General features: G+C 39.9%; 1 protein-coding gene and 1 pseudogene across 2 annotated transcripts in view; one reads left to right on the top strand and one right to left on the bottom strand.

Moving 5' to 3' along the window:
- Positions 1-864: 864 nt before the first annotated feature.
- Positions 865-1,867, top strand: LOC122750860 (annotated as a pseudogene).
- Positions 1,868-11,414: 9,547 nt separating this feature from the next.
- Positions 11,415-22,721, bottom strand: part of AAMDC (adipogenesis associated Mth938 domain containing) — a 44,215-nt gene continuing 32,908 nt past the window's right edge. For both annotated transcript variants that reach the window (XM_043991535.1, XM_043991534.1), the window contains exons 3-4: positions 13,812-13,907; positions 11,415-11,600 (exon numbers count right to left, since the gene is read on the bottom strand). In XM_043991535.1, the coding sequence (XP_043847470.1) occupies positions 11,460-11,600; positions 13,812-13,907 (237 nt within the window). In that variant the 3' untranslated portion in view covers positions 11,415-11,459. The remainder of the gene's footprint in view (positions 11,601-13,811; positions 13,908-22,721) is intronic.

Here is a 22,721-nt window from a genome sequence, read left to right as displayed (position 1 = left end):
GCTTTGAGCCTTCTCACAGATGTTGTGATGCTGTCTGACTTAGGTGGCACAAGTAGAGTTCTCATCTTTGGCATGGGAAAAACTGGAACTGTGACCATTTAGAAAGGAAGAATCTGAATCTAATAGTAAGAATTTTGCTTTAATTTTCTGTGTAAGTGAAAATGCAAGTGTGATTCTAAACTCGCACCTCAACGACTATACTATGTCATAACCTTTACCCAATGATATCATCACTTTTCTACAGCTTTCTTTTCATTTTAGAGAGAGGGTTGTGAATCAATTTCTAGCTACTCTAATTTGAATTTAGTCCAGGATTTTTAAGTGGTCAAAGGAGTCTGGCAATTCATCAAGCAACATCCTTAGTGAATTCTCTTAACCTCATTCCAATATGGACTATTCTATAGTCCCCCAGTTTCTGTGGCTAGGTGGTGCAGTGGATAGAACCCAGGCTCTGGAGTCAGGAGGACCTGAATTAAATTCAGCCTCAGACACTTACTAGCTCTGTGACCCTGGACAAGTCGCTAAACCTTGTTTGCCTGTTTCAAATCTGTAAAATGAGCTGGAGAAGGAAATGGCAAAGCACTCCAGTATCTTTGTGTAGGAAATCCCACATGAGGTCATGAAGAGTCGGACATGACTGAAAAATGACTCAATAACAACAACAAGAAGAAATTCTTTTTTCCTTCAAGACTTTTGTAATATTCTCAGTTGCATGTATAGGATCTACTCCAAATATCACTAATTCCTTTTGAATGTTAATATTCATAAAATGCCAGTATTCTCTAAGAATCCATTCATATTTTACAATATTTATTCAAAATTCTTATATTTAGCCAATTACCAAATGGTAATTTCACTAAATGACCAAAAATATTGCCAAATTTCAAGATGATAGATATTTAGCAGTATGCAAATCAACAGCAATAATGGCAAATATCAGCAATATATCAGTAATCAGCAGGGCAGATGTGAAAATAAAAACTATATTAAATTTGCACATCAGTTTCAAGCAGATATGGTGTTGGCTGCGGCTGCAGCACTGGGGTGCCTGAACCTTCTGAGCTGCGCCCGAGGGGGCTGAGCTGTGCTCCTGGGCGCCCAGGTGGTCAGACCCGCCTTCACCTCTGCATCTCTGTCGGACCAGCTGCCCCTAGAAGATGGCACGTCCACCTGTCTGCCAGCCGCCACTATAACTCTAAGGATGCATCTCTGCACTGGACTAGTGAGAGAACAGTCAGTGTCTTGCTGCTGGGCCTGCTCCCAACTGCCTATTTATTTGTTCCCGACCTCTGTGGTGGACTACTCATTGGCTGCAGTCCTCACCCTCCATGGTCACTGGGGTCTTGGACAGCTTGTTACTGACTATGTTCATGGAGACAAGTTGGTGAAAGGAGCCAATGCAGGTCTCTTGACACTCTCAGTCATGACCTTTGCAAGACTCTGCTATTTCAACTACCATGATGTGGGCATCTGCAAAGCTGCTGCCATGCTGTGGAGCCTCTTAACTTCCTGAGAAAAGAAATGATTGTACACCCAATTGCCTCTGCTCTATCACATTATTAACCAATGAAAATGAGAGGAAAGTAGCAGTGAACTCCACTGATGAGACCTCCTCTGTTCTCCAGTCAGGCACAGGTATTTCAACAATTGGTCTCTATGAGAAATATAATCCAAGAAGGATTGGATGAAGGAAATTGTGAGATTAGCTTGTGTTCCAAGTTCTGATGAGTCAGTCACTAAGTCGCTTCAGGTTCTCACTAGGTTTATATCTTGGTTAACCATTGTAAGTTGCCACATTTTAATTTACTGATTTCTTAAGAATTCAGTTACACATCATTCTTTTGTGACTGGATTTGTCCAGCAGCCCTGTCCCTCTTATAATTCTTGTTCTTCGGAATACTGGGCAAAAAAAAGACATTTTATTAATTCATATAATAAAAAATTTGCAAGAAAGGAAAAAAAAACTTGCACATCAATGAGAAGTTACACAATAGTGTTCATTTTGGTACCAACAAATAATGAGCCTTAATACTGAGTTGCAGCATATCAGGGCAGTAGGTTCGATACAATGGAAGGTAGGTATAGAGAAAAGGAGGGCTGGGGGAAGGAAGCTGCTCAAATATAAATTAGAGGGCAGCTAGGTGGCACAGTGGATAGAGCACTGGCCCTGGAGTCAGGAGGACCTGAGTTCAAATCTGGCCTCAGACATTTAATAATTATTAGCTGTGTGACCCTGGGCAAGTCACTTAACCCCCAATTGCCTCACCAAAAAAAAAAATTATATATATATATATATATAAATTAGAAAACAACCAAATCCAAAACATACTCAAAATGAAAAACAATCCATCTGATAACTTTGAAATAGAAATTATTTCAAAGAAAATTGCATACCAAAATTGAGAAAAATAGAAAAAAATTATGAAATTTAAAATTAAAGAGAAAATTCAGTAATCAATAATTTTCCTCAAGAGTAGCAAATGTGGGGGCTAAATTCAACTTCAAACTCAAGCTATAAAAAAATTAATTATAAATATTTTTTAAATTCAGAAAGTAAAAATGAAAATTATAGTAAAACAAATGTAGCAAAAAATTTCCACACAAGAGAAACAAAAAGAAAAATTAAAATACCAATTCTCAAGATACTAAGTTAAAAATATACATATATCCCAGATATAATTCCCATCGTAATGAACAGGTGAGGCAAAGTTTGGCCGTATGAGGCAAAGTGCTAAACCCAGAGTCAGGAAACCTGAGTTCAAATCCAGCCTCAGGTACTTAGTACCTGTGTGATTCTTTTTTTCCCCCATCTTAATAGTATATATATTTTTACAATTACATGTAAGTATAGTTTTCAACACTCATTTTTGTAAGATTCCTTTTTCTCCTGCCTCTTTCTCTAAGAGAACAGCAATCTGATAAAAGTACCTGTGTGATTCTGGGCAAGTGACTTAACCTGTTTGTCTCAGTTTCCTCAAACTGCAAAATGCGGTTACTTTTCAGGGTTGTTGTGAGGATCAAAAGATCCTCATTAGTTTAAAAATAAAGTGCTTAGCACTTAGCACAATGCCTGGTATATAGTAGGTGCTTTGTAAATGCTTATTCCCTTCCTTCTCTCATCCCTTGTATCAGAGAAACCAAATTTTTTAAAAGGCACTTGTTCTTACTCTCTTCCCAGTGGATAAGAGGAGGGGCAGGATAGATTCCTTCTGGACCCCATATTTCTCCTCCCATTAGGAAACCCGAGAAGTATGACCTTCCTTCTGTACTACACACCCTATTATATCAGAGGATGAAGTCTTTCCCTGAGGCACTCATGTTTTAAGCTACATTTGGCTCTGATTACAACACTAATTTTAGCTTAGGACATAGGTCCTCTATCTCTGCTATTAAGGAGGTAATAAAATTGTCAATATCATGACCCTATAAGGTTCTTTCATGATCAAATTGCTTTCCTCTCTCCCCCTACCCTCTAGTTAGGAACCCCTAGCATTCTGGCCAGAAGTCAAATCCTCTGACTTGGCATGTGAGTGTGTGTGTAAAACAAATTAATCCTCCATTGCACATTTCCCTGCATGCAATTAATATACAGACATGCATCATAAAGCTATTAAGATTGATCATAATTTTATGTCAAAGGTAGGATGCTTTTAAAGGCATGAATTAAATCCAGTTATAAATGGACTCAAATAATAGACCCACTTTGGAGTAAATGCCTGCCATCTGTAGCCAGCAGTAGAGGCAATGGGTAATTGAAGCACTTCACCAAGTTACTTCAGTGTCCTGGATGTCTCAGCCGGAGATTTTTCTGGGCAGAGATGGGTTGATTTACACAAATATTCAAAATACCTGCAATCTGCCTGTCTGAAATGCTTGCTTTCTCCTCTTCTTGTATCAGTTTTCTTTCATCCATCTCCCTCCAAAACTAAAAGCAAAATCCCTTTTTTATTTTATTGATTTCAGCTTTATAAGCTCTAGCATGGAGGACACTCACCTGGGCTCAGAGCTCATGATATACATCCTCAATCTCTCCATGACAGGAAGAGAATACTGTCCAGGATTACAGTCCCAGGATTTACAGTTAGACTCTGATGAGTCTACCTCAGAGTATTGTTACAAATGTGCTTTTGCATTTTGCAAATTTTCATTTTCTTTTGCAAATGTTAGAAAGGCAATGTAGTGTCTTGAGAGTACTGGGCAAGGACTAGGGGGTGAGTCTCCCTGTATAACCTTGGGCAAACCACTTCACTCTTAGGAACCTAAATTTCTTCACCTGTGAAATGAAGATAATAAATGACCTACTTGCACGAATGTGAACTATGGAATGACACATGGTGGATGTAAATAGTTTATAGCACATTATTAACAATTACTTGTTTGAAAGTGCCACAAAAGACATCCTCAAGGACACAAATGATCAAGAAGGTGAACTGGTCATGGAACTAGAATGAGCTAGAACAGATGGATAGCTTTAGTTACATACAAGTACATGTGAGGCTTAAAAAAAATGAATTAGTGGAAGACATTGAAGATGTTTAGTTAATTTTCCCATTCTCCCTGAAAAGATTCACAAAAAGATAGAGTCCAGGGGCAGCTAGGTGGCACAGTGGATAGAGTATCGGCCCTGGAGTCAGGAGTACCTGACTTCAAATCCGGTCTCAGACACTTGACACTTACAAGCTGTGTGACCCTGGGCAAGTCACTTAACCCCAACTGCCTCACCAAAAAACCCCCCAAAACCAAAACAAAACAAAAGACAGGGTTCAGAATCTCATAGGAAGAAAAGGTGCAGAGGAGTTGCAGTCAGTATCAATGGAAGATTGCATTATTTTATGATTCATATTCATACAGTAATGCTGTGTATACATATGTATATATTTTATATATATGTATTTGAGATATACAGATGTGTATAGATGCGTGTGTGTGTGTGTGTGTGTGTGTGTGTGTGTGTGTGTGTGTAGATCTTTGAAAGCTTTGGTGTTACAGATGGGCTTTTGCAGTTGTGATCAGTTTGGGATCACAGTTAGTTTTTCCACTTCCCAAGTGCACTCCAGATTCACTTCCTCTGCCTCTTTCATTCTGGATCCAGCTAACTATCCATTTGCTATGCCTTTGTGGGAAATACATAAACTAATTCAATTCACAGAATCACAGAATCATAGAGTAGGACAGGAATTAAGAGGCCATTTAGTGCAGCTTATATCCGGTGGTCTGGTGGTAAATGTTTAACACCGGAATCTCAGAATTGGGGTGGGAGGAAACAAACACATAAACAACACGCTGTTAAGTTTTACCTGCAGTTAACGTTTTCTCCACTTTTTAAAATTTGGATAATCGACAAAACAATCAATTAAACCCCAATGTGTAGCATTTGTTTCTTTCTGAGGTATAAATGCTCACTAAAATTTAACAATCCAAGAGCTGGTTGCAACACATCCCTGCCTATATAAGAATCCTCCCTACATCCAGTCAAGTCAACAAGCTTTTTATTAAGCACTTACTACGTGCTAATCTCCGAGAATACAGATACAAGCAAAAAGAAACACAGTTTGCTCTCAAAGGAGCTTACATCCTAACAGGGTAAGAACTCACATAAAAGGAAGCTGAAAAGCCTTTGGGTCTGTGAAAAGGAAAGGAGAAGGTAGCTGTGGGAAGGCACAGTGGAGAAAAGTGAGGAGCAGATTCCAGAGAGGAATGAAGTGACTGGCCAGGGTACTTTCCTTAAAATGGAAGTCATGGATGGAATTCATCAATCAGAGGAAGAAGCCATAGGGGAGGAGTGATCTTCCAGATGAGAAGTTTTCTAGGCCATGATAGAGAAAGAAGTCTAGAGTCATAAGTGGAACCCAGAGAAGAATGACAGAATGACTAGATATGACATATGGTCTTCTAGTCTTTGCCTGAAGACATTCATTGAGGGGACACCCACCCTGTCATTAGCTTCAATAATGGGAGCTTCATTTTTGGATAGCTCTCATTGTTAGGAAGTTTTTCCTTCTATTTACCCTAATTTTGCCTCCTTGGCTCTTCTTTCATTGCTTCTAGTTCTGCCCTTTGATACCAAGAATAAGTCTGATCTCCTTTCCACATACTTAAAGCCAACTCTCATACTTGCCCTAAATTTGCTCTTCTCCATGCTGAATATTGAGTAACATGTATTTTGATCCACTTTGATTTTCCAGTGTGAAGGGTCAAAATGATCACTACAGAATCTGATGGAGACAGCCCAGGACCCTGAGTCTAAGAGGCCTAGGAATAGCAGTGTGGTAGAAGTGGCTGGCTCTAATTCAAGTCCAGCCCCTGCAGCTGTCAATAATATATTTTTTTAAACATTTTTTTTTTTTGGTAGGGCAATGAGGGTTAAAGTGACTTGCCCAGGGTCACACAGCTAGTACATGTCAAGTGTCTGAGGCCGCATTTGAACTCAGGTCCTCCTGAATCCTGGTGCTTTATCCACTGCGCCACCTAGCTGCCCTCAGCTGTCAATAATATTGAGAATAAAACTTTGCAGAGATGCAACCTGGCAACTGCTTCTGCATGGGCAGAAGCCCCCTGTCTTCTTCTTCTTCTTTTTTTTTTTTTGGTGAGGCAATTGGGGTTAAGTGACTCGCCTAGGGTCACACAGCTAGTAAGTGTTAAGTGTCTGAGGCCAGATTTGAACTCAGGTCCTCCTGACTCCAGGGCTGGTGCTCTATCTACTGTGTCACCTAGCTGCCCCGCCCCCTGTCTTCTTAACAGCCATAATTACTCAAGAAGGGGGAATTAGTTTCTAACTACTGAAATCCTTGTTTCTTCCCAATGGTTCAACAGCAGACATATATATGGTTTTATCAGTATAAGCAACATTAAAGAAACGTCAACAAGTAGTCATGGGCAGCTAGGTGGCACAGTGGATAAAGCACCGACCCTGGATTCAGTAGGACCTGAGTTCAAATCTGGCCTCAGACACTTGACACACCATCTGTGTGACCCTGGGCAAGTCACTTGACCCTCATTGCCCTGCAAACCGCCCCCCCAAAAAAAAAACCCCAACTAATCATTAAACACTGTATGTTGGGCATTATGTTAAGTGCTGAGGCTAAAAAGAAAAGTAAAAACCGTTCCTGCCCTGAGAACTCCCCCATCTTTCCTAGGGTAGGGGCAACTAACAGGTCTAATCCTACTATTTATTTGCATTGGAGCTTTGATTTACTCTGTTTCCAACCTAGGCGAGTTTAACCCTTCTTTAGTCAATATGGTGTCTCCCCATTACCAAGAGGAAGGTTCACCATCTTTTTTTTGTTTTTTTTTTTTTAGTGAGGCAATTGGGGTTAAGTGACTTGCCCAGGGTCACACAGCTAGTAAGTGTTAAGTGTCTGAGGCTGGATTTGAACTCAGGAACTCCTGACTCCAGAAAGGTTCACCATCTTAATGCTGAACATATTTTAGGTATCCTCTTGGCAGAGTCCACTGAAGCTACTAACTCCTGAGCTCAAGAGAGCCTCCAGGGGCTGCTAGGTGGCCCAGTGGATAGAGCACCAGCCCTGGAATCAGGAGGACCTAAGTTTAAATCTGACCTCAGACACTTGACATGTACTAGCTGTGTGACCCTGGGCAAGTCACTTAACCCCAATTGCCTCACTAGAGAGAGAGAGAGAGAGAGAGAGAGAGAGAGAGAGAGAGAGAGAGAGAGAGCGCGAGCGAGCGAGCGCCTCCAGCCTAAGCCTCCCTTGTGGCTGGGATTATAGACTTCTACCACCTTGCTGGCACACTTAATGGGGGGAGCCAATACATAAAAAACTAGCTCCATATGAGATATATACAGAGTTGATGGAAGGTAATCTCAAAAAGAAAGGCATAGCAGATGGAGGGATTGGGGAAGGTTTCTTACAGAAAGTGGGACTTGAACTGAGTCTACAAGAAAGCTAGCATTCCATGTTCTGGGGGACAGCCTGTGCAAAGGCATATGGGAGTGCAATAGGAATAGCAAGCAGTAAGTGTAGCTGGAGTTTAGAATTCATAGAAAGGAATAAACTGCAAGAAGACTGAAAAGGTAGGAAGAGGCCAGAATATGAAGAGCTTTAAATGCCAGAGGAGTTTATATTTGATCCTGGCAGCAACATAGAGACCCTCTGGAGCTCCATGGGCAAGAGGGTGACATGGGCAAGCCTGGGCTTTTGGAAAATCATCTTGAGCAGAATCACCTGAGCAGAAGATAGAGAGGAGTGGAGAGAGACTTGAGATAAGGGCACTGATTAGAAGGTTGTTGCTATAGTCCAAATGAGAGGTGATGAGGGTCTGAACTAGGGTGGTGGCTGTGTGAGTAAAGAGAAGGGGACATGGGGGGCAGCTAGATGGCGCAGTGGTTAAAGCGCTGGCCCTGGATTCAGGAGTACCCGAGTTCAAATCCAGCCTCAGACACTTAACACTTACTAGCTGTGTGACCCTGGGCAAGTCACTTAACCCCCATTGCCCCGCAAAAAAACAAACAAAAAAAAAAAAGAGAAGGGGACATAAAGATGTTGTGAGGGTAGAAATGACAAGATCTGGCAACCGACTGGTTATATGGGGTGAGAGGGAGGGATTGAGGATGACATCAAAGTTCTGGGCCTGGGTGACTGGGAAGAGGGCGGTATCCACAACAGTAATAGGTAAGTTTGGGAGAGAAGAGGACTTAGGGGTAAAGATAATGAGTTCTGGGAAATTTGAGATACCTATGGGCATCCAGTTTGACATGTCCAAAAGGCAGCTGGTAATAAATGACTTTAGCTCAGGTGAGAGAATAGGGCTGGGGCTGGAATCACCCACAGGACCTTGGTGTAATTACCCAATTAGATAGTATAAAATGAAAAGAGAATAAGACCTGGGACAGAGCCCCTAGGGTCACCTACTGTCAGTAGATATGACTTGGATGAAGAATCAGAGTAGAAGGATTAAGAGCAAATAGGAAAACCAGATGAGAGCAGTGCCACAAAAACCTGTAGATAAGAGAGTATCAAGAAGGTGATCAATAGTGTCAAAGGCTACAGAGGTCTGAGTAAAGACCATTAGATTTGGCAAGGAAGAGATCACTGGTAACTTTGAAGAGGGAAGTTTCAGTTCAACAATGCGGTTGGAATCCATATTACTGAGATAGCAGGTGAATCCAATTTGGGAATATAAACTGAGGCAAATGCTCTCTTGACAGGATTTAGATTTCTCTTTCCCCCAAAGGAGAAGACACTCAGAGAACATAAAGGCCAGTTCTTGAGATTTAAATTCCCCTTTTTCTTAAAAGGGAAGAAAACCAGAGGAAGATGTTGCCAGGAAAATTAAAGGAAGGTTTTTATTAAGCAGGGAAAATAACACGGGATTGGGTACTATCTAGCTTGTGTTGAGTAAGATACCAGAAATGGACAGGAAATTTATATATCTTTTCTTTTTTTTTTTTTTTAGTGAGGCAATTGGGGTTAAATGACTTGCCCAGGGTCACACAGCTAGTAAGTGTTAAGTGTCTGAGGCTGGATTTGAACCCAGGTACTCCTGACTCCAGGGCCGGTGCTCTATCCACTGCACCACCTAGCTGCCCCTATATATCTTTTAAACAAAGGAAGGTAAGGAATTTGAGGGGAAAGGTGGACTCAGAAAGGAAGGAGTCAGTGGGCCCCATCCCCAAGGGGAGAGGGAGTGAGAAATTCCAGGTGTCAAGGCTATGGCCCTTTGATACACACATCAGAAGGCATCCTTGGTGATAAGTAGTTCATAGTTCAAAGCTTGATAAGGAGATGTCCCCAAAAAGGAGATAATAGTCTCACAGTCTGCAATCAGGAACGTTTTTGAAGATAGGGATGTCTCTTGAAGGTTCATAAACCTCCTAAATGACTCAGTGTCTGCTTCAAAGCTGGTATGAGCTTAATCGTCTGCAGAGTTGATTCGCTGCATGTCTAGCTAGGTTTACTTTGTCATTGCAAATGACTGTTGGTATGTTGAGCCATTCTGCTTCTTAGTTAATACAGACAGTCCTTATACAGCTCTTCTTGGTTACCTGGATAATTGGAGAGCTCAAGCAAGGTAGTTAGTACACTCATTTACAGTTGCACTCATACAGGAAATACGTAGTAGGTTAATTTGCCTGGACTATAGAGCACGTAAGGAGGAATGATATGAAGGCTGGAAAAGTAGATTTTAAGTCATCTATCTCCCAGGTAATAAGGATCCACTATAAATCTCTGTGTGTGAGTCAGGCCTAGACATTAGGAAGATTATTTTGGCAAGAGTGGGAGAGATGCACTGGAATGAGAATATAGGTAAAGAGATAAGTTAGGGGGCTATTTTTTATAGTGCAGATGAAAGGCGATATGCCTCAACTGGCAACTTGGAGAGGAAAGGAGGGAATGAATGAGATGGATGTTGAAAAGGAAGACTTGAATGGGATGAGAGAGTGAGGATGAGGAAAGACAACATTTCTATTCTTGGTGACTGATAAAATTAGGGAAGTTGGTAGGAGGTGCTGATTTAGGGGTGAAAATGGGCTGATATGAGCCAGCCTGAGGCCATTTAGTTCATAGATACCCTTCAACACAGAAATAGCCCCTGGGGGTATTGCTGGATTGTGGGAAAGGGTAATGACTGATGTGAATAATAATGTGAACAACAGTAATGACCCTTAGGTCATTAAGGAAGTATTGTTATATTTAGTAGATAAATGAAGTTACTAGAATAGAAAAAAATCACCAACCATTGAGGGTGTAGACAGGTAAAAGAGTCTAGGACAAAGCTTTGGAGGAAACTATGCATAGGATGTAGGAGGACTATGACAGGTAGGAAAAAACAGTCTTATGGACATTATGGGAAGAGAGATTGTTCAAGAGGAGATGGTCAGAAGTGTCAAATGGTACAGAAAAACCAAAGAGGTTAAGGATTGACAAAAAGATCAAGCCTTGCTAGTGATGTCCTTTTCTGAAATTTTACCTCTGTCCCTTATCCTATATAGGCTTTTACTTAGCCTGGGTTAGGCTTACTGAGACCTCTTCATTTCCCAACCAGCTGCACACCTTTGGATTTTTCCCTTGTATCCCAAGAACCTCACCATCCTACAAGATCACATCAGTCCTGCCCTTGGTCCCCTCCCTCCCTCAGACTGGGGAGTTCCTCCTAGAAGCTCCCTTGGTGTAGGGTGCTCAGCCCAGCCAACTACCACTGCATTTCCCACCTGGATGCACTTCTTGAGACTTCTCCATCATGCCCTCTCACCAGATACTTTCCCTTCCTACCCCCTTTTCCTTTTGTGTGTTGTCTTTCCCCATTAGACTATAAGCTCCTTGTGGGCAAGGGATGTCTTTCTTTTTCATATTTGTATCTGCAGTATTTAGCACAGTGCTTGGCACACAGTTGGTGCTTAATAAATGTTTAATGACTGGGGTAAAAGGAGGGGGTATAAGTGATAAGTCGCATTCATGAATCATTGTTTTATTTTTTTCTAAACTGGGAAGGTGGCATTAGCAGGTAGAATGGAAAACACCTCCAACTTTGACTCCTTGAGCAGCCAGGGCGTTATATTCTTTCACAGCCTCTTCTGTCTGGAGGACCACTACATCTATCCCTTGTCTCTCAAGGTAGTCCACAGTGGATGCTGGCACCTGGGAAAGAGATAAAAAGATAATAAAGTTTGAATTCAAAGACCTAATGGCCCCTTTCTCATTATCATTAGAAAATGTAAGGACATTACTCAACAACATTGATGGTGGTAACATCTCATTCATGAAGGGGCAGCTAGGTGGTGCAGTGGATAGAGCACCGGCCCTGGATTCAGGAGGACCTGAGTTCAAATGTGACCTCAGACACTTAACACTTACTAGCTGTGTGACCCTGGGCAAGTCACTTAACCCCAATTGCCTCACCGAAAGAAAAAAGTCTATATAAACATCTCATTTGTGGGAACATCACTTATCTGGCAACTTTGATTATCTGGGATACAGCTGAAAACCCAGAAGGATGTGAAAAGGGTGTCTGAACAGCTAAAACAGATGTCATAAAAGTCTGCATTAAAACTCTCTTCATATGAGGCCCCTGCTCCAGCCTATATATTTATTCTAATTTTTAAAATAATTCTAACAACTGTTGTTAATGTCCATTTCCAGCCTTCAGCAGATTAGAAACTGTAAATCAGAGAGGCAGCATCAGGCTGCACAGAAACATCCTGAGAGCAACAAAAAGTGACAGCTGATAACATGTCAGGGGAGGGAAGAGCTAGAAAAGCTAAATGCTATAAGAAGTAGACACAGAGGGGGCAGGTAGGTGGCGCAGTGGATAAAGTGCTGGCCTTGGATTCAGGAAGACCTGAGTTCAAATCCATCCTCAGACACTTGACACTAGCTGTGTGACCCTGGGCAAGTCACTTAACCCTCATTGTCCCCCCCCCCCAAAAAAAGGAAGAAGAAGAAGTAGACACAGAAAAAACTAAAACTAAAAACCTCAAATATCTAAATGTATGGGGCCACTTAGTGCAGGGGCAGTCTCATCTCCAAAAGGAACAATGGATTGTTGGGCTGAAAAAAGATTTGACGTTAACAATAATGATCCCAAGTCATGAGGAAGAGCTTTGGTTCTATTTAATTTGCTATATTTAATAAGACAAGGAACTATATTAGCCATAAGAAAAGATTCTATGCAGTGTTTCTAGGCATCTGTGCCTTCACTGGAGGGTGCAGTTCCTCCATATATGTGTATCACAAATTTTTAAAATGTTCACAGCTGGTATCATAAATTATTGTGGCCAAATACAATTCTCCCTTTGGTGGCCAACTGTATACATTTGGTTAGACTGGTCTGACACTCAGGCATGTGGTATTTTGTCTTCAGGCCTTTTAGGTTGGCAGAACCTAACAGAGGTTGAGCTCCAGTGGTTTAGCCTCTGGTCATGAATAACATGATAGAGAACATCCAAAACAATTACAATAAAAAATTTTAAACCTTTGGTACTTAAAGAGGTAAACTTCAGTTTTCTAGAACTTTCACTTGTGTGAGAAAATAAGCTCAGATCTTGTATTTGGTTGTCATTCAGCCAATGAATAGAAGAATGAGTCACAATCAGAGTTTTTTATTTGTTTTTTGCCTATGGCTTGCACTGGGTGAGTCACTAGATAAATTTATGGCATAAAAGATGAACAGTACAGCCTGATGAAAAGAGTACTGATGTGTAAAAAGGTTGGTTATGGATCTGAAATTTCCTAGCTATATGACTGTGGAGAAGTCATTTGATTTCTCTAAGCTTTGTTTTTTTATAGTAAATTAGGGATGAAAACACTTACCAATTACTCTTTTTGTGAGGAAAAAAAGTGCTATAGACATAGGAGCCACTCCCCACTGTTAGGACAACTAGGATAATAATTGCCTCTATATACCTTTCAATAGTGTTTTGAAGATTATTTTTATTTAAAACGAGAAACTGGGGGTAACTTCTTTATAGGTGTGAATTTTCTCTCCTGTTTTCTCCCCTCCTTCCTGGCTATGCCTCTCTGGGGAAGGTCTGAAGTGGAGCATTCCGAGTACCTGTACAAAAAGCACTATGAAAGTGATTATAGCTAAGTAATGACAAGTATGGTTGTTTGGGAATACCAGGATTAGACCTTTCCTGGAAACAGACAAATCAAAGACACAGAGAAGGAATAGTACAGTGGAAAGGAGAGGATACAAGCACCAATCCCATCTCTGATGCCCTATGCACCTATATCAGGTCCTGCATTGGTTCAGGGGCCCTGAGATGGAGAATTTGCAAAGCTACATATTCCACAATAACAGAAAATGGGGATGGGGAGAGTAGGGTCCAGGAGAACACTGCCAGTACTCACCTTCAATGCTTCACTCATTCCACGGCCAATTACAAGGGTTTCGACCCCCTTCTTAACTACTTCCTCCACATCTGCAGGCTGCACACCTGGGGAATGCTGGATTATGGAAACAAAAAGTTTACTATGTGCCTGGGACACCGGTTTCTTTATCCTTCCTTTGCAAATGGGAGTTCTTAAGGTATGTTATAAGAATCTCATTGTCTAAAGGACTTTAAAAACAGTTCAGTTTTCACCTGACAGCAACAATGTAGTCCTGCCTAAAGATAGGCAGCTGAGGAAGATAATTTCTTAAAATATCTTCCTACCCTATGATTCTCTGAAATACTTGTCTTCCATATACCTTGTAAATTACATTTTGTCTTTCTGGGATCTTTTTCTTTAACTGGTAGGAAATTTTAAATCATGGTAAGAACATGGTTAAGTGTAAAATTTACAGTTAAGGAAAAATAATTCAAATACTTAGAGGCTGATGGACTGAACTATCAGGGAAAGGAATGTAAAATATGACTGAACCATGAGATAAATTGTATTGAAATTCACAATTGTAAGGGATCTTAAAGAACCCTTATGTGATATATGCATACTTTCTACAACAGTCTCCAGAAGTGGTCTTTCAGCCTCTTCCTGAATACTAAAAATAATGAAAAACTCATGTCCTCATTAGGAAACTCATTCTATGTTTGGACAATTCTAAATGTTATAGAGTTCTTTTAGCTGACTGAGCCAAGTACTGCCTCTCTGTACCTTCTTTGCATTCTTCCAAGTTCTAGACTCTAGAGTAACACTGAACAAGCCTAAACCCTCTAGACCTCATTTAAGATCGTTATTGTTGTTGTTTTTACTTATTTAACATTTTTAACTACTCCTTCCTCCAGGACACTCTCTCCTTCCTGGGTTTTTGTGACATTTGTCTCTCTTGGTTCTTCTATCTCTCTGCTTCTCAAGCTCCTTGGAGATTTCATAAGGTCCCATGAGTTCAATAATCTACTCTATGTAGATAACTCCAAAATCTATGTATACCCTAATATTTCTTCCAAACTCTGACCAGAATGCTATCTGCCAGATGGACACTTCCACTTGGATGTTCCATAGGTATCTCAAACCCATCATGTCTAAAACAAAACTCTATCATTCTCCACTAAACCCTCTTTTCCCCCTTACTCACTATTTCTGTTGAGGGTACCATCAATGATTTACCACCAATGTTTACAACCCTAGAGTTATCCCCAACTTTTCTCTCACATACCCCCATAACCAATGGAGGTTAATAACTCCTCCATAGCTCTCACTTTCATCTCCATATCTTTACTCATATGGCCATCCCTCCTCACTTCCTTCTCCAAATTTACATTCCTAAAGTACTGGTGGCTCTGTACAGCCTTTAGAATAATGTACACCCATGTTTGGCACTTAGAGCTCATTTATAATCTTACTCCAATCCATCTTCACAATCTTATTTCACATTCCTTCTCTTCACAATCTATACTCTAGCTAACCTGACCTTCTTGCTTTTTTCTGTATACAACATTCTATCTCGGGGCAGCTAGGTAGGTGGTGCAGTGGATAGAGCACCAGCCCTGGACTCAGGAGGACCTGAGTTCAAATCCGGCCTCAGATACTTAACACTTAGCAGCTGTGTGACCCTGGGCAAGTCACTTAACCCCAACTGCCTCACCCCCCCCCAAAAAAAAGACAACATTCTATCTTTGGCCACATGCCTCTGCATAGGCTGATCCCATTCGTGTAATGATTTTCCTACTCACTTCTGCCTATTGGAATCCCTGGCTCCTTAAAAAAAAAGTTTTCAATCAAAAGAAAACTACTTCACTCCTACTTCCCCTCCTTATTGGAAAGAAAAAAAGGAAAACAAAACCCTCACAGCAGATATGAGTATACAAGCAAAACAAATTCTTGCATTGACTATATTTTTTAAAATTTATGTCTCATTCTGAACCCTGAATCCATTAACTCTCTGACAGGAGGTGGAGAGTAGGCTTCATTACTGACCTGCTAAAATTATAGTTAGTCATCAGTGTTCTTAAGTCTTTCAAAGTTCTTAAGTCTTTACAATGCTATTTGTATAGTACAAATTGTTTCCTTGGTTCTACTTGTTTCCTTCTTTATCAGTTCATATAAGGTTTTGCAGGGCTCTCTGAAACTATCTCCATCATTTCTTATAGAACAACAGAATTCCATTCATGTATAATAAATCATGGTATGATGCAATTTATATACTCAGTTATTCCCCAACTGATAAGTACCCCCCTTAATTTCCAGTTCTTTGTCACTACACAGCTGCTAAAAATATTTTGTATATACGGTTCTTTTGTTCTTTCCAGCTCTCTTCAAGGTTCTGTTCCAGTGCTGTTTCCTATACTTTTTTTTTAACCTCCTCAGCACTTAGTTTCTACTCCCTAAAATTACTTTGCAGATATTTTCTATTGACTTTCCTGGGTACAAGCAAGTTGCTTGCTTTTGCCCTACTCCCCAGGAGCATGTAAGTTTCTTGAGGAAAGGGAAGGTTTTTTGGTTTTGTAACAGTTCTTGCCACAAAGTGCTCAACAAGTGCTTAAATTGCAAGGAAGTTAAAGTAGAAACATTCATCTAACAAGGTGCTCAAAATAATTGATAACCAGAAAAATTCAAATGAAAACAGTGCTAAGATTTCACAACCTTGTAGATATTAAATTGGGAAAGGAAAAAAGGTACACTAATTCATTGTCGGTGGAGTTGTGACTTGTTCCAATCATCATACGATACAATTTGTGGTTTTGCAATAAAGGGATGAAATCGTTTCTTGTATGTTCCTAGTTATTTACATATGGTCTCTCCCATTAGAAAGTAAGTTCTTGAGGGCAGCTAGGTGGTGCAGTGGATAAAGCACCAGACCTGAATTCAGAAGGACCTGAGTTCAAATCCAGCCTCGGACACTTGACACTTACCAGCTGTGTGACCCTGGGCAAGTCACTTAACCCTCATTGCCCCACCCCCAAACAAAAACAAAAAAACCCAAACAAACAAACAAAAAAGAAAGTTAGTTCTTTGAGGGCAGGTTCTGTTTTTTGCCTTTCTTTGTACCCTCAGCTTAAAACTTAATATAGTTCCTGGTACACAGTAAGCACTTCATAAATGTTTGTTAATTGACTGGAGGAGATAGGATTCACCAGCCTGGTTCCCTGCCTTGAGCAAGTACCCTCTAGGAGGAGAAAAGGACTGATCCAAGTTGGATTTGAGCTTCCTTTCCTTTTTCAGGACACAGCCTAATTAACAAAGTAATGGAATATTAAAGATGGAAAGCACTTCCGAGATTATCTAGTCCAATGCCTTTATTTTATAGACGAAGAAGCTGAGATTCAGTGGAATGAAGCTCCTTGTTCAAGGTCATAATGATAATAGGCCATTATGGCATTGCTTCTGGCTGTGCCATTCATGAGTTCTGCAGCCTACAAGTTCCATATTCTATCACTGCACCACCTGGATGTCCTCCAAAGAACTAGAGAAATGTAAAATATTAATATTATCAAAAAAAAATCAGAAATATCAAAAGTATTATAATTTTCCCATTAATTCTGATGGAGTTTATTTTGTGGGGTTTTTGTTTTTATGAGCAAACAAGAATAGGTGGAAATGGTAATTCTAGGGAATATTTTTTTCTCTATGGGCCAAAATCACTGTTATAAGATTACTGAACATGCAGCATGTCATGTCAATCAATTATTCAATGGTCATTTAGTAAATGCCTACTATGTGTTGAGAATGTTCTAGGTGCTTGGGATACAAAGACAAAAATGAAATAGTTCCTGTCTTCAAGGAGCTTACATTCTTTTGGGAAAACAACATATACATATCCAAGTAAATAGAAAATGTGTGCTAAGTAAATGTAAGGTAGTTTGGGGCTTAGGGATGCACTAGGAAGAAGCTGGGGAGACTAGTGTTTGCAGTGTGTCAGAAAAGGCCTCATGTAGAAGTTCTTTAGTTGATCTTTAAGGGAATCTAGAAATTCTAAAAGACATGTGTGGACACATTCTATATATAGGGGACATGCAGTTTGAAATGTCCAACAGGCAGCTAGTGATAATGGACATATAGATTTGTAATCATCTACACAAAGAAGATCATTGAATCCAGGAGAATTGATAAGATCACTGAGAGATGAGAACCCAGGACTGAACCTTGAAGGATGCCCACAGTAGAGTGGGACATGCATGATAAGATGTCAAAAGAGACTTAGCTGAATAGGCAGGCAGATGGAAAGAGGACAACAGGGATCAGTGTCACAACAATGCCAAGAGGAGAGTGCCCTGAAGGAGAGGGTGAAAAGTGTCACATACTATAGACGGGTAAAGGAGGATGAAGAATGAGAAAGAGTTACCAGAATTGGCAATGCAGAGCCCACTGGTAATTTGGAGAGATCAGTTTCAGTTGAATAGTGAGACTGAAAGCCATATTACAAAGGGTTGAGGCAACGAGCAGAGCTTTTTCTAGGAGTTTGGCTGCTAACGGGAAAGTAAATAGACTATAATAGGATAATGGAATGGCAGTGTAGGGAGCAGAAGAAGAACAAGGAGTCATTGAAGGAATGAAGATGAGAAAGTCCGGGGAGAATAACAGATGGAGTGCTGTACTGAGAGTTAGGAAGACCTGGGTTCAGATCCTGCCTCTAACACTTGCTAGTTGTGTGACCTCAGGCAAGTCATCTAATATCTCTTAGCCTCAGTTTCCTGCAAAATGGATATAACAATACCTGCAGTTATAAAGATTAAATGACAATGTATATAAAATAATTTGAAAACATAACAAATGTTTTATAAATGCCTATTATTATTAATAAATAGAAATGGGTTGACTACTTAGGGAGGCTAGAAAGAGTCCATCTCTGAAGATCTTTACAAAACAGCATAAACCACCTGACACAGGTGACTTAAGCATTCATCCTGCACAGGCATAATCCACATGACCACAATCTAGATCCTGGTCCTTTATCATAGGGTCTCAGAGGCTGCTAGGTGGCTCAGTGGATAAAGTGCTGGGCCAGGAGTCAGGAAGACCTGAGTTCAAATCTGGCCTTAGATGCTCACTAGCTCTGTGACCCTGGGCAAATCACTTAACCTCTGTTTGCCATAATACACTGGAGAAGAAAATGGCAAACTAAGTATCTTTTCCATGAAAACCGCCATATGGGGGCACGAAGAATTGGATATGACTGAACAACAACAACAAACAGCCTAAATGCAGGCCACCTGAAACAGGGCTATAGTTTGCCTGATTATTAGTATTAAAAAAATAAAGAAAGAAATAAAAAAGTGACATTTATATTTAAAGTCTTGAGTTCCAAATTCTATTCCTCCTTCCCTCCCCTCCTTCCTCCCTGAGGTAGTAAGCAAGCAGATAGAGGTTATACTTGTGCAATTATGTAAACACATTACTATATTAGTCATTTTATGTAAGAAACTTAAATAAAAACACAAAAGTGAAAAATAGGATTCTGCAGTCTATGTTCAATCAATATCAGTTCTTTCTTTGGAGGTGGATAGTATGTTTCATCATTAGGGATTGTATTGGATCATTGTATTGCTGAGAATAGCTAAGTCATTCACAATTCTTCAACAAACAATATTGCTGTCACTGCTGTGGTTCTGCTCACTTCACTATATATATCAATTCTCCCAGTCTTTCTGACATTGTCCTGTTTGTCATTTATTATAGCACATAATATCTCATCACAATCATATACAGCTTATTTAGCCATTCCCAAATTGATGGGCATTCCTTCCTGATACTTTTATTTATAGTTTTGGGTTTCAATTTTTATCCCTCCTTCCCTCCCTCCCTTGCCCCTCTCCCTGAGGTGGCAAGCAATCAGATATAGGTTATATATATGTGATTATGTAAAACATTACCATTATTAGTCATTTTGTACAAGAAAATTTAAATAAAAGAAAAAAAGGTAAAAACAGCATGCTTCAGTCTGTCTCATCAATATCAGTTCTTTCTTTGGAGGTGGATAGTATATTTCAATAGTCCTTTGGGATTGTCTTGGATCATTGTATTGGTTTTTTTTGTTTGTTTGTTTGTTTTTGGTGGGGCAATGAGAGTTAAGTGACTTGCCCAGGGTCACACAGCTAGTAAGTGTCAACTGTCTGAGGCTGGATTTGAACTCAGGTCCTCCTGAATCCAGGGCCAGTGCTTTATCTACTGCATCACCTAGCTGCCCCCAGATCATTTGTATTGTTGAGAATAGTCAAGTCATTCACAGTTCTTCATCAAACAATATTGCTGTCTCTGTGCACAATGTTCTCTTGGTTCTGCTCACTTCACTATGTATCAGTTCATACAAGTCTTTCCAGGCCTTTCTGAAATTATCTTGCCTGTCATTTCTTATAGTATAATAATATTCCATCACCATCATATACTACAGTTTCTTTAGCCATTCCCCAATTTATGGGCATTCCTCTGATTCCTGATACTTTTTAAAAACAGAACTTAATTCTCTTAACAAACACAAAGAATAAGCAACAACAACAAAAATACCCAAACACCATAAACTATTATGCAATATGGGGCAGCTAGGTGGCGCAGTGGATAGAGCACCGACTCTTGATTCAGGAGGACTTGAGTTCAAATCCAGCCTTAGACACTTGACACCTACTAGCTGTGTGACCCTGGGCAAGTCACTTAACCAAAATAATAAAAAAAAATGGTTACAAATGATAGTTTATGGAACAGTATCCCTCTATTATTTACCAGACACACAAAAAAATTAAGGATTATATATATTAATTTTAATAAAGGTTAACTCAAAATTGTTCATTATGTTTACTCATGAGTTTTGCTGTTTGATATTAATTTGTTATGTAGTTGAATTGTGAAAATTGCTTTTTGATGGGTTGATTCATTATATATTATTCTTTTAGTTCTCTTTTAAAAACCCATCAATTTTCATAGAAATCTTTGCATATTTCTTTATATTCATATTTGTCATTCCTGTGGCCTGACAGGTTTTTTTTAAGGCAATTGGGGTTAAATGACTTGCCCAGGGTCACATGGCTAGTTAGTGTCTGAGGCCTGTCATAAAGAATTTTAACAAACATATTTTTACCTAATTAGCTATGGCACCTTTCATTAAGGGTGACAGAGCTGACCCTGGGTTCTTGAAGATTATATCAATAGAGTACAAGCTTTGGCAGGTCAAGCTGTGGAAAAACTCTGAATATCAGTTCACAGTAATGGACTGTGTTTCTGTTGTCCAAGGACCAATTTAGCTTAAGAGGCTGGCTACTAGGTGTTTTTTTTTTTTCTTCACTACAGCAATTCATGAAACTGTCTACTTTTGAGGGTTTGTGACCTCTATCAGTGAAGGTTGTATTCTGATCAATGATTTCCTCTTCCCACCCTATCCCCCAGCAGATTTGTTAATGTAATGAAAAAGCCAGCACACATAACATTTGTAGGATCATTAAGGCTTAACCATCTGCCTGCTGGTACCATTATGTGGACCCCATACAGACTGAATTCTAATCATGTGGCCCACTACTAAAAATTCAAGACACCTCTAATTCCAATCAAGTAGACCGTGTTAGCTGCTAGGGTAAATAACTCTGTGAAGACAAGAGATAGGTAGCCATGGGCCATGACAACAGCAGAGATCAAGCAGCTAACTCAATAAGTGAAAATGCAAGAAGAGGAAGAACACAGGTCAGCAGTCTGGGATTTGTTCAGTGAACATGCCCAGGCTCTATAGCCTCAGGGAATTGAATGAAAGCATCTTTTCAAAGACAGCACCAGTGTTTCATTACTGCAGAGCTCTGAAATAGGTCTAATTGTTTGAAGAGAGCCACAACACCGTGTGCTATCATTTGGATACATATCATGGAGGCAGAGCTTCCTGAGGATTTTCCCAATATGATTCAGACCTCAAAGTTCTAGTTCCTTTTCAGAGAGTGGAGAAGCCTTGGGGACATTCCAGTCTGTGGATAGCAGGAATAAGTAGATGACACACCTGGGGATTATTGAGGTAATTTGTTTTTGATGGGGTACAAGCCCAGGTTATCTTGGCTCAGCTTGGGCCTATGAAAGGTATTCTGTCCTAATAATTAGGATTATTAGCAAGGAAGGATGGAGTTAGCTGGTTGTAAGCTCCTTGAAGGCAGGAGCTATCTTATATCACCTCTTTGGATCCCCTACGGTACGTAGCACTGAGCCTACTGAGTAGGCTCCAATAAATTGTTATTGAAACTGTTGTTGGCAATGATCCTGACCACTTGTAGACTCATCTCCTATAATTACATGAATACAGGCAATCATTATTCAATTCAAAGAAAGCCCTTTAAGCATTCATCATTTTAGTTTCTCCTCATGAAAATAGGAGTCTTCATTTTGGCCATCTTCTACAAAGGGCATCTTAAAGATTATGACATTAAGAAAGTAAGATGGGTTCTCCAGAGAATCATTAACAAAAAAACAATTTTTATTCAATCCTTTTGATGACAGCCTGTGCCTGACCTTAAAATGTGATACAATATTTTTGAAAAGCCTTTGAGAATATTCCAAAGAACCTTCTCTTATTCTCCTGGGATGGCAACTTCCACTGTGATCTCAGCTTTGATTTGATTTATAAAGAAAACTGAGAATGATTTATCTTTTTACTGGCAAGTTCAATAGACTTCACATTGATTTATTTGGGTTAATTGTTTATTCCTCTGCAAACCTTTCTCACTTCATGAAGGGTCTTTATTATATTCTTTCTTTATTATTATATAAATACAGTGAATACAAACTGAGGCAGCTATTGTCTGTCCTTAAAGAATTAAGCATACCTTTTTTTAGTGAGGCAACTGGGGTTAAGTGACTTGCCCAGGGTCACACAGCTAGTAAGTGTTAAGTGTCTGAGGCCGAATTTGAACTCAGGTC

This window comes from Dromiciops gliroides, chromosome 3 (genome assembly GCF_019393635.1).
Source record: "Dromiciops gliroides isolate mDroGli1 chromosome 3, mDroGli1.pri, whole genome shotgun sequence".
NCBI lineage: Eukaryota > Metazoa > Chordata > Mammalia > Microbiotheria > Microbiotheriidae > Dromiciops > Dromiciops gliroides.
Note: the sequence above shows the minus strand (reverse complement) of the source record. Positions and strands in the feature narration are given on the sequence as shown.